The sequence below is a fragment of the Myripristis murdjan genome, chromosome 10, assembly GCF_902150065.1.
Source record: "Myripristis murdjan chromosome 10, fMyrMur1.1, whole genome shotgun sequence".
Classification (NCBI taxonomy): Eukaryota; Metazoa; Chordata; class Actinopteri; order Holocentriformes; family Holocentridae; genus Myripristis; species Myripristis murdjan.
In genome coordinates this window covers 11803021-11815633 of record NC_043989.1, presented here as the reverse complement: position 1 = coordinate 11815633, position 12613 = coordinate 11803021, and the positions used below count along the sequence as shown (strand labels likewise).

At 41.0% G+C, this 12613-nt stretch overlaps 1 protein-coding gene across 4 annotated transcripts in view; it reads right to left on the bottom strand.

Annotated features, from left to right (window-relative positions):
• Positions 1-1472: 1472 nt before the first annotated feature.
• The window catches only part of LOC115366222 (multidrug resistance-associated protein 5), a 29684-nt gene continuing 18543 nt past the window's right edge, over positions 1473-12613 (bottom strand). For all 4 annotated transcript variants that reach the window (XM_030061569.1, XM_030061568.1, XM_030061570.1 and 1 more), the window contains exons 20-29: positions 11950-12103; positions 9036-9164; positions 8275-8461; positions 7018-7107; positions 6292-6484; positions 4920-5079; positions 4215-4293; positions 3993-4106; positions 3197-3361; positions 1473-2799 (exon numbers count right to left, since the gene is read on the bottom strand). In XM_030061569.1, coding sequence (XP_029917429.1) covers positions 2692-2799; positions 3197-3361; positions 3993-4106; positions 4215-4293; positions 4920-5079; positions 6292-6484; positions 7018-7107; positions 8275-8461; positions 9036-9164; positions 11950-12103 — 1379 coding nt within the window. In that variant the 3' untranslated portion in view covers positions 1473-2691. The remainder of the gene's footprint in view (positions 2800-3196; positions 3362-3992; positions 4107-4214; positions 4294-4919; positions 5080-6291; positions 6485-7017; positions 7108-8274; positions 8462-9035; positions 9165-11949; positions 12104-12613) is intronic.

Genomic DNA, 12613 nt, shown 5'->3' with positions numbered 1-12613 from the left:
TTTCAACTGAGGTTAAATTATGTTAAAATGATATTACAAAAATGGCTTAATGGGTTGGGATACATACTTTATCATCATGGTGTGCATGACAGCTTTAGTCCACATGTGCTGCATTCATTGGCTCACACACAGCCCAGAGGAATTGAACGACCATTCTTACTGGTGTGGCCAGGAAAACAATAAATCATGCAGTAATGATATGTGGGGGGGAATCGAATGTTTCCAGTCCAATACTTCGTCTCCTAGAGGAGGAGGGAATGAATGAAGGAGAGAAGGAAAGAAGCAAGGACGAAAGGAGAGAAGGAAGGGAAGGAGGGAGGAACCCCAGGATATCTGTACATTTTAGAAGATTTGTTTATGATTCCACATTTAAACACTCAGTCAGCACTGTTAACAGCACTCCTTTTAATGCAGACACTAATCTCCTGAGACAGGTAAACTGACAGGTCAGTGAATGTTGAGAGACAGACAAATGAACAGAAAAAACAAATGTAAAAATAAAAGTCAGAGCAGTGCACACATACACCTTACAACACAGGCATACAAGGCCTGTGAGGAAGAGTGAATTTATAGTACAGTGGGAGGCATCATTTAAGAAAACATATTGTTGAAGCACACAAGGTCAGGGAGCTGAACCGTAGCCTGGGAAGCAAGACGTACAAACACTTACAGGGTTCCACTATCTGCACTTTCAGTTACTAAATATTGATAAGAGTAGGTTAAGCATAATTTCCAAAGCACAAAAGTCAAGCTCCTATATTGTTTTTTTTTTTTCAAACATCAGTGGTTTTACATTTACCCCTTCCCCTCTCTCTCTCTCTCTCTCTCTCTCTCTCTCTCTCTCTCTCTCTCTCACATACACACACGCACACACACACAAAAATATCCAGACAATGTAATGGACAAATGCTATAATTTTTGGTTGTGTGTTTTTAGATTATTAGATGCAAAGCAACTCATGGACCTGGGCAGAAACCCACACGCTCACACATTCACTCATTGTCCATGAGTAATGTGTAGAGCACTTCACATCTGACAGCTTATGTCCCTGTGAGTCCACTCACAGTGTGAGTCCTTCAAGCACACGCACACACACACACACACACACACACACACCCTTAATGACCTGCACCAACACAGTGTCAGCTGTAGAGAGGATGTCAGTGCAGCTAGTGATCAATATTCAGTCCAGAGACAGGCATTTCCTGATCAGCTGGTCTCTCCAGGAGCCGAGCTGCATCACATCATGGTGCTTCTCTTTTGGATCTCTCCAGTCTTGTCTCTTGATCTCAGCGATGAAACCGGTGAATTTCTTGGCCTGCTGCTTTATGCATGTGTTACAGTGCAGATGGAGGAAGTGGCTACATATTTTTGCCCTTTTTCAGCCCTGTTTGATGAGATTGTTAGCATTGTTATAAATTATTGTAAAATACCAGTAAGGCCTCTCATGCAAGATAGATAACTGAGCATTGAGCTTGTATAAAAATATCTTTATTGAAAGATTTTTTATAACAAAAATCAAACATTCACAAAACATACTGCAAAATGACAATGTCAAGTGTTAAACAAAGGCAATTTTGATAATTTATCACTGCAATAGAAAGATATTGCACTCCTCACCGTACATGATTATAAGGCAGATGTTTACAATCTAGCTTTGTAAAAAAAAAAAAAGAAAAGAAAATTAATAATAACATAACAAAAATACAAAATGAGTGCTGCTTTTCATATTATGTTTAGTTTTTGTACAAATAATCAAATGTACCTTTTGTTTTACAGCCTCAACATGCCTGATCTCCCATTTCACGTACATAAGAACTTACTTGGTTACACACCAAAAATAAAATGTGCAGATTTGAAACTTCAGCATTTGGATTTATAGGGAAAATACAATATTTGCATACCATTTAAAAAAGCAGACAAACACTCTAAGCCCATTTCATAACTTGCAAATGTTGAGGGCTGGAGACACATACAGCATCTGATACAATTCAGTTGTATTAAACAGTAAATGTGATAAGAAAACGGTAAAATTCTACATTTTCACACAGTACCTCAGTGGAATGGTTACAAAGTGATTTTTTTTTTGGAGGTACAGTGTATTGACTGATTAATGCTTATGCAATCATTCATATCAACAATGTTACACTGTGTAGACTTACGTCATAATCTAGGTAACACTGTCAAGCACGAGCATGTTCTCTACCTGACTGGACATTTCTACACGGTGCATGCCTCGTTACATTAATAATATATTAATAAAACATTAAGAGTTTCAATGATTAGCCTACCTCTTGGAGATAGGGGAAAAGCGAAGCACCACAAACACCTCCATGTATCTACATACATGAACTATAAAGTGCTTTTGTAAGAGTCATTGCTCCATTTCACTTGAAGTTAATTTTTTTGGCTCCAAGAAGAAAAAGAATAACTCTTGTGACACAGCAGCAAAGAACAAGAGGCTATTACGTCTTTCTTTGCATAGTTAGATATGTCCGTCTTAGACATGTCCTTCTGAAACGCGGTCAACAAGTCTTTGGTTTTGCAATAAACAGACACGTTACATATAGCAGCTTCTGCACGAGCCTCTATATTTCACTTTATTTCTGTGGCAGGATTGGGTTTAATGTTACTTGTGCAACTCGAGCATTCTGCTGTATTTTTTACGGTGTCACAGTACACGTCATGGGTTCAGCTCTGGTGTGCTTCGTCCCGTTTGGCATCCGATGCTTCTATCATGGCTCTGAATCTGGAGTGTTCATCTGCCAGCAAGGCAGCAGGACTGTCAAACTCCAAAATCTACGAGGATGCAAATGATATACCATATAATCAGTTCATGCATTTAACAGCAAGCCAGAAAATCAAATAATAATTACAACATGCTTAATCAATAAATTGGTCTAAAAACAAATAATCAGTTCGTATATGCATCATATAAATTTGCAGTGTAAGTTGATTCCCTTAGGTAGCAGATGAAAAGCATTTAAATGTCTAGACACAAGTTCATGTAACAAAGGGTCATTGGTAACTAATAGGCAATTCACACTCAGCATTTGCTGTTGATCTGGCTCGTGTTACTGCTTTATCAGATAGTTTACAGCAGAGAGACAGCAAAGCATGGATATTTCAACTCAGGAGTGAGTTTACACCAGGATGCTAAATCTTGCAGTATCACCCATGTAACATTTACACCTACCTGTCCATTGTCCAGGACCATGACTCTGTCACAGTTCATAACGGTGTTGAGACGGTGGGCGATGATGAGGGTGGTACAGCCACTGAACGCGTCGGAAATGGTCTCCTGGATCAGACGGTCTGTCTCAGAGTCAATGGCAGCTGTTGCCTCATCCAGTAGAAGTATCTAGAAAACAGAGGATTTTACACAAAGTCAACATGCTTTAACATCAAATGAGAACTAGTCCACTAGACAACATCAGACAAGAATAGACAGGATGAGAAAACCGATTGTACCAAATAAACTTTGCCTTGAGCTTATAATGCTGATGCCTGCTGTATAAAAAACATGTTGATGCACAGTTTAGATCAGGGGTGTCGAGCCATGTACCATAGAGGGCCAAGAGGCTGCAGGTGTTCATTCCAACCACAAACTCCACCAGGTGCTTTCACAGACTGCCTCACATTCAAACAGAGAGAAGTGACTAATCAGTGAAACAACCTGGTGGAGTTTCTGGTTGGAATGAAAACCTGCAGCCTCTTGGCCCTCCATGGCACAGGGTTCAACACTCCTGGTTTAGATCTTTACAACCAGCCCACTACATGAAGTTACAATGTGAGCCACTGGGTGGCAATGTTTTGCCATGCAGGAAGTGCAGATTGATTAGTGAATGATATGACAAAGCTCTGTATCCCTCTCTGTCTTACGCAAGCGGCCATTGTCACCCTCCCTCCCCACACCCCCACACCCCCACACCCACCACCAAGAATGTTCTGACGCGTGCGAATGTGAAACAGCAGTATTCTACAATCGGTACCTTGCTGTGTCTCAGCAGGGCTCTGGCTACACAGAGAAGCTGCCGCTCTCCCACTGAGAAGTTCTCTCCGTTCTCTGTTACCTCTGACTGGAGGGAGTGAGGCAGCTGGCTGACCTGAGGAAAGTCAAAGACGTGTGTGGTTATGAGAAGCAGCTTTAATGGGCTCACTCGATTGAAGCAATGAATGATGTATTGACAGTGTTGAGCCATCTTTCCGCCTACCAGCTCTTTTATATGCGTCTTCTCAAGTGCTTCCCATATCTGAGCATCCGTGTATTGATCCCATGGGTCCAAATTGGTCCTATTGGCAAAGAAATTATATTCTTTTTTAAACTGAATTAAAAGCTACAAAATGAAAATTTTCTCCCTGATGCAGGAAGTCTATTATTAATCCTGCCTTCCTCCTCCTCAGTTGGTGAATTTCACTCACCAATACCTGTCACTCATCTTGATGAGCTGTCTAATTTCTCACCAGAGACTAAAGAAGGGAATCTGCAACTTTCAAAAATTCAATGTCAATGCACACCCAGAATTTTGTAACTATTTATTGAGTTGTCCAGGTGCACAACTGAAGCAAATTCCTAGCAACACTAGATGAAATGGCAATAAATTACTGAATCTTGTCTGGTCTGTGTTTGTTTCTCACTGCCTTTACTTGACAGTTTTTATTGCTATGACTTCCCAGTACTGAGTCCATTAGCCTTTATGGCCACTACTGTGCTCATTACACATCATGAGACACTCAACCACAGGATATGGTAAAGATCTTAAAGGCATCCCAAACAGCTGATTCACATCCTCTGCTCATGGACTCTCAGCTGATCCACATGACTTCCCAGTCATGAGTGCCAATTTTCCTAAGCCACAGCAGACAGTTTGGTACCACCCTACAGTACTTGATAACAGAAGTATTTATCAGTGGATTACCTGATGGTGCCAATAAAGAGCACGGGCTCTTGGGGAATGATGGCTAGCTTGCTCCGCAGGTCATCCAGGCCAATATGGGCAATATTGATCCCATCAATGGTAATCAAGCCTCCTGTCAGCTCCACGAGTCTGAACAGAGCAACGCCCAGAGAGGACTTTCCTGTAAACACATAAAAAAGATACTCTGTGAATACATATAGTACTTATTTAAAAAACAAAAACAAAAAAACAAGCAAAACAAACAAACAAACAAACAAACAAACAAACAAACAAAAAACAAATATAGCCACAAGCAGGGATTCAGGGAATCAACCCAATGCAGACCCTTAGAAGATGGAAGCTCCAACAGCTTCATTAAAAATATGCACCAAGGTTAGTGATGTCTGAACAATCTGTTACTGATTTGTGGCGCCCCCTATTGAGCAATTTCAAAACAGTTTTACACACGGTTCAACATTGTTATAAAAACCTGAGTTTTATGATGACTGGACAAAAAAATTCTATAATGAGCTATAATTCTGATTTGCGTTAAGCCACATCCAATTTTTAATTTCTTTTTTATCTGTAGCGCCCCCTTGTGATCGATTTGAATGAAACTGTTACTTATGTGCTGCGCCACGCCCTTTTGAAGTTCATTGGTCAATATTTTAAAAACTAAATAAGATATCAATAAGATTTATGCAACTTTTGATTAGCATGTTCCAGTACTGATCCACCGCGAATTTGGAAGCAAGTGAACCTACGCTTCAGGACGAGATGTCAAAAAACGTATTTCTAGAACTCAACATGGTGGAAAATCCAGTATGGCAGACTTTATGGGTTCTTGAGGCAAATTAGTAGAGTGAGGATAGATGGATGTCTGCACAAAGTTTTGTGTAAATCAGACTTACAGTGTAGGAGTTATAACTTTTCAAAGTTCAAAATTTTGACCTTTAATTAAAGCATCCTCATCAGGCCGATTGGGGACATATTTCTTGGGTAGCACTTGCACAAAACTTCCGCTCAGTGAGCAAAATTTCATGTCTCTATCATTTACCATCTCACAGGAATTTGCGAACACATTTCTAAAGAAGAAGAAAAAGGAGGAGAAGCAGTAAAAAAAATAAAAAATAAATAAACCAGCACAAAAACAATAGGGCTTCAGCCTTTTGGGCTTGAACCCCTAAGGACGCCTTTTATTAAAGTCTGTGTTGAAAACCTGAAACTAGTGCAAAATTGTAACATCATATGATTAACGTTCAGTGACTCCAAACAATGAACTGCTGAGGCGTCCATTTTGGTTCAGTAAATAGCAGACGTATATAAGATGAGAGAGAGATGTAAAAAGAGGCTTTAAAGGCTACCGACTGGAGGTTCATAAAAAAGGTCATACCTGACCCTGTGCGGCCCACAATCCCCACTGTCTCCTCAGGCAGGATGGTGAAGGATAACTTTTTGAGCACCAGCGGCAGATCATCGCGGTAACGCATCTCCACATCCTGGAAGGTGATGCTTCCCTGCTGAGGCCAGGAGAGGGCAGGAGCGGCTACCCCGGGACTCTGCCTGGGTGCTTCACTCTCTAGAGTCTGAGATAAGAACCGGTGATGGTATCTGGTATTAATCTTTGTATCTCCACAGAGGTGTAAGCCCCCTGCCTCACTTGTGGTGTAATTCATAGATTTTTCTCTCTGGGAGCTCCTCTTGGTGCTTGAGACCGAGCGAAAAAGTTGAGTTGGTATTCGCATCTTTATGGCTTGATGGCTGTTGTGTGAAACAAGCCCTGTCATGTGCTGTGAAATGTGTAGAGCCCTCACACTGGGCTCCATCTGCTTCCTGCTGTGCTCATCACACGCGCGCGCGCACACACACATACATACAAAGACACACATGCATGCACGCAACACACACAAACACACACAGACACTACTGCCTGAACAAAAGGCTGCCCTGAGTCCAAATGCTCTGTCATATTGTGCTGCTCTCTGTCTGATGGTGTGTATTATTCCCCACACTGTCTGAGCGTATGTGTGTGCGGTATCGACTGGGTGCCACACGATCCACCTCACTCCCCCACTGTGCATTTGTGCCACACTGACGTCATTAGTGGCACCGCTCTTACCTTTATGTAATGATTGATCCTCTCCACCGATGTAAACCGAGCCTCTGTCTCTGAGAGCAGCCGCACCGTGAACTGAAACAAGCCTGTCAGCTGGAGGTGGGAAAGGAGGAGAGAGTTGGCTTCACACCAAATGAATGCAAAAACACTCGAACTCTAAGGGTGCTGCAATTTCCTAAAATGAAGGAGCACTAAAACCTACAAAAGTTTACAACCCAATACACAGATTTCCTGATTTGTCTCCTTTTACTATAACATGAATCAATTTGGTCTTTGCACCCATCACCAGTGGGCTAAAAAAAACATTACGAGCAAACAAAAGCCCTCGCGTGTGCATTGCACCATGATGTATCCTCCAGCAACACTGCACCTAAATTTATGCATGACAAGCTTGACTTTTTAACCTTTATTTATCTAGAGATGTGTTGTGATGATTTTTTTCAGCGTTGCTCTGCTTTACATGCAAACAGTTGGACACTGACACCTGGGAGCTTTCACCGCAACACACTGTCTTTTCCTGCTTACAAATGAGCAGTGCCACCGGAGCAAATAGTAGTTTAACACAAAAATCCAACCTACGACAGTTCACTTTTATTTCTCTCAATGAAAGAGAAAGGGCTTTTTTTCTGTAACCTCCACTTTGCATCCATGTTTAACAATCACACAGGAATAAATCCATCATAGAAAAGGCCGGGACACCAATTTCTTGGCTGATTGCACCTACATTACACCATGGGGCAATGCTGCCACAAGGTGGGTACATTCTGAGCAAAGAGTGCAGCATTCACTTTTTCTGAACTGGAAAAACTCTTGTTTTTGCCATGCTATTGCTTTTGCTGTCTCCACCTCAACTTACAACACACCGCTGAGTGTAACAAGTTCATGCCCATTCTCTGGGGGCAGCTGAAGTTGATTCTAGGAAATGTAGGAAACCACTAATTGAAGCAGGGGAAGACAAGGTAGGTTGAGGGCAAATTGATATGCCAAAAAAGTAATTAAGCACACTTCATCACAAAATGGAATGCATTAAATATCATAAATTACTGATATGCAAAAGTGTAAAAGTATCCAGGGGTGAATTTGCCCTTTAAACACTGTATTCAAGGGCACCATGATGCTAGCTGTTGGGTATTCACTTTACCCTTCCTAATCTGTCTGGGAATTCAAATTGCTGACCGTGTGGCTGGAAACCCCTCTTCTCAACCCTTCAGGAGATTAGTACCGCTCATATTTCCCACATAAATATGTATGTTTACAAACCTGCACTGCATATGATATAGCAAGGCCTGCATAGGCTGGAGGTATCTGCTTGTGCATGAAGACAATGAGAAGTGCTACAGCAGTGATGAGAGAGATGCTGATGAGGTCTAGTCGGACAGCCAGCCAACGCATGGCGCAGCTGAAGAGGTAGTGGGAGGCCTGGTTGGTGTCCAACAATTCCTGATATCTGGACAGAAAGATAAACTCATTTCAGCTCAGGCAAATGCGAGCAGGAGTCAGCCCTTCCAAGCTCAACTGAGGTTCAGTGTGTTTACTAATGTGGCAGTGAACTATAAATAAGACGGGGTGACATGAAACATTAATAATCCCTGTGGGGAAACTGGGTGTTTGCATCAACAAACAGTTACATGACATGGGAAAAAAGGAGCATAAATAACAACAGTAAGCAGGAACTATATCAACATGCAACCTATAATTGCAGGTCTTAGAACATGTGAAGTAATCATGTATGGATGAGGAGCATGAAAAATGTATGAATTACAGCATGAGAGTCGGCAAAAGAGCGGCAAAGCTGACTGAAACAAAGGACACACCAGTGAAAACGATGTGTTATGTATGAAAATTGGTTATGTATGAAAATGTAACAAAATATGAAATTTGTGATGTGATATAAGGCAAGTACCTATGCAATATATAACATATGATATTGTATTATAAACACATTTGTATTTAAATAGTCTAACAATGACATACAAGAGGTAAGGATAGTGTAGCTCTCTGATAACAAGAGCATTTCTCACCTGAGGAGGAAGCTGGGCCCTCGTCCGTAGGCATGGATGGTGGAGAGTCCCTGCAGGCTGCTGGTGATGTGAGAGGTGAATGGTGATTGGCTGATATTCTCCAGGCGCTTCAATTCACGAATCATAATCCTGGAAATGGAGAAACACGATGTTGAATATTTAACTTCCATTATTACCACGGGAATTTGTATTTAATCTATTTATATATGTATATCAAAGATGTTTCCTGTAGATACTGTTGAAATTTAAATTTATAAACTGAATGCCCATTTACTAGTGCCTGCATCTAATTTCATGTTTTGTCCGGCTATTTTGCAGTGCACAGTAAAGGTAATTTTTTTAAACTCATTTTTAAAATACAGACTTTGTAGCATCCGACCTGGCTTCAATTTAACCGCTGCCCGGGCCGACGATGACGTCCCATGTGTCAATTAAATTTGTCAGGCAAAATGTTTCTGAGGGATAATTTCTTGACACAGACTATCATTTCCTCCTGTGGGTGTCAGGTGATTGGCAGTCAGCAGAGTGCAACGTAATGTGTGTGCTTAGATGAAAACACTCAATTAGGGCACAATCAGGCACAGTGAAATGATGACAAAACACAGAAACCCAAATTAAGGCTTCATGTTTATCTTGGCTTGAGCAATTGGAAGTTGTCTTACACACTGTGTGAGATGGAGTGACAGCAAATGGCTTTGTGGGCACAAAACCAGTATTCTTTGAAAGTTACTGCATTTAAAAAAAAAAAAAAAAAAATCAATCTTTTTTTTTTTTTACAGACAGTTTTGGTTTTGATTGGCTCCCCTCCCTAAACAATTATTAAATTCCCTCTAATCAGGCAAGTTTGTTACATTTTGACTGAAAAGCCTTTTCTCAGAGGATTTGCCTCATTTGAATAAGAGGAGCTGGTTATTGTCTCTCAATCAGGCTCCAGTATTTCCTGCTCTACCCATGAGGACTTGCGACTTTAGATTTATGTCATTCTTATTCTGAGCCACAGCACAGAATAAATACGGTAACTTTAAAAATAATAAGTGGGCGTTTAGCTTTGAGATGGCAGCGTAGGCTTAGGTTCATGCCCCCATATTGGCAATCTCCATATCGCTGAAGTGTTTACAGAAGTGTGATATTATTCGTTTTTTTTTTAATACACCGTATGAAATGTGAAGTGCATGCTTTTGTTAAGGTGACTTTAGTCTCTCTCTTTTTTTTTAGGGCCAACACTGCATTGCAAAAAATATGCACTTCACATTTTTGTTCAACTGATACTGATGCCTTCCTCACCTTATCTACTTTGTGCGATCTTGAAGCGAGTACAGACATTATGACTGAATAGCAAAGCACTGCTGAGGACTGATGGAATGGAAAAAGCATTAACTCCAATGACAGTGCAGTTGTGTGACAGACAGGTGGACAATGATGATAGGAGAGCACAGGTGGGATGGAGGAGGACTCTCCCCGGGCCATAGCAACCATTTTCCTGACAGTGCTGTGGTCATTTTCCACTATCTGATTTATGTGTAATATTGCCGTCACACACACACACCAACACGGCAATACACCCGGGCAGCCAGAAAGACACCAGACACCCAGTCCACGAGGAAGTGTGAGAACGAGGGGTTTATTGACAAAGGTGAGGTGTCTTTCTACTTTTAGATGCAAAGATAGAATTGATGGTGCATGTGAATAACAAGTCTCCAATGAATCACTCGGTTTTTCTCATAAAAGCTCAAAAGAGAGAAGGAAAGAACATGACACTTCCACGCACTGAGGCTGCATTCCAGACAAACATGTTTATGCCCTGGGCAGTTTCATTTCACAATTCAATAAAGCCGCTTTAGAAGTGGGTAATTCCAATGGGAGATCCATTTTGATGTAACATACATGAGATATTCAAATCCGGGGACACCGTGACTTTGTAAGATACTTCATCCTGTCTGACGCCACGGGTGATCATTACCTTTCAGTAATACTCAGGAATATCTCTTCCAAATGTGCTGGCATATCTAAAACTCTCTGCATCAAAGATCAACATCTTTGTCCATATCGATTTCATTTGTGTCGCACAAACTAAGAGTCACTATATTATAAAAACATTTAGAATTAGTTCAACTCTGCAATATAGTGGCATTTTGAACCTTAATTGATCTTGTTTTTGTACTTTCTAATGTTGCACCAGCGTAACCATAAGACTCAGAGTCATGTTTTTCTTGACCTTTCTCATACGGGAAACAAGATACCGTGCTTATTTCCCAAGACGCCAGCAAGCTGTTCTTCTCCTTAGTGGACCGATTTTATTACACAATTGCGGCAAAACCCTAAATAATGACCAAAGCTGAGTCATCAAACCGTCCCGGGGTATTCCAGCAACATATACAACAGACCAGAGTGGAGAAAAAATGAAATCAATAACCAGCTCTGGTCTACACACTTTCAGACTGTGTGGGAGAAGGCTACTTCTGAAAGTAATTACTTTACTTTGCTAATTAACATCCAAAGTAACAAGTTGTTACTTTAAAAAGTTAGCCTTTAATAAAGTCTCTTGTTCAATTACCTTTGCATTATCCACCCACTATCGCTGCCAAGTGTGTATTCAGTAGTTTTCAAATGCAATGTAAGATCATTACTGTCTTTTTAAAATAGTAAGTCACTCTCATTTCTCTATTAGTAGCATGTTGCCTAAATGAGATGCAGGATTTTCACTTTTTATACTTTTTGTAAGAGGCATCTAGTAATACGATCTGAGAACTGAAAAAACACTGTGTTAAGATACTAGTTCCCACAAAATGTAATTTGGGTCTTGTCCAACACTGCGCAGGTAGGGAAATGGAGTGTGATTTAAAATTGTCTGCTACAGTATGCACATCATCTTCACCTTCATCCTCATCAACCATGACACTGATGCAAGCCTGACCTGGAGACGCGGTTGACAATGCAGAGGAAGGCTCCCAGGGGCAGGATGGAGAGCAGGAACCAGGGGAAGACGATGCCCACCATGACCAGGCAAAACAGCACCAGCGTCAGGTTCTGCAGCAGCATTTCGGTTTGCATGGTCAGAAGCACGTCCACTGTGAGGCGGAGAGAGACACGATGTATCAGACGCACTGTGTAGTACTGGATCGATCCACACATGTGAGGAATGTTTATTTTTTTCCCCCCCCTGACTCTGTTATGTGATTTGCTTCTGTGGGGAATTTGAGTTTATTTATTTGCACCATGATAACACACGGAGGTAATGAAGCAGAGATGTGATACAATGCTCTGACGCAGGGTCATATGAGACTAGAAATCACCTGGGATTTTGGGCATTGCAACATCGAGATATCATGATGAGTTGTGTTTTCCTGGTTCTAAAGGCTGTGTTACAGTAAAAGGATTTTCCAAACTTATTAGACTGCTGACTAGTTGTTCTCTTATTTGCCTCTAGACATGTGGTCATCATATCCACATTACTAAAGAACCAGTGGTCATCGCTTCAGTCACAATATTGATATTGAGGTGTGTCAAAGATATTGTGATTTTTGTAATTTTATTTATTCATATCTGCAACTCAACAAATCGATGATAAAACAGAGAAA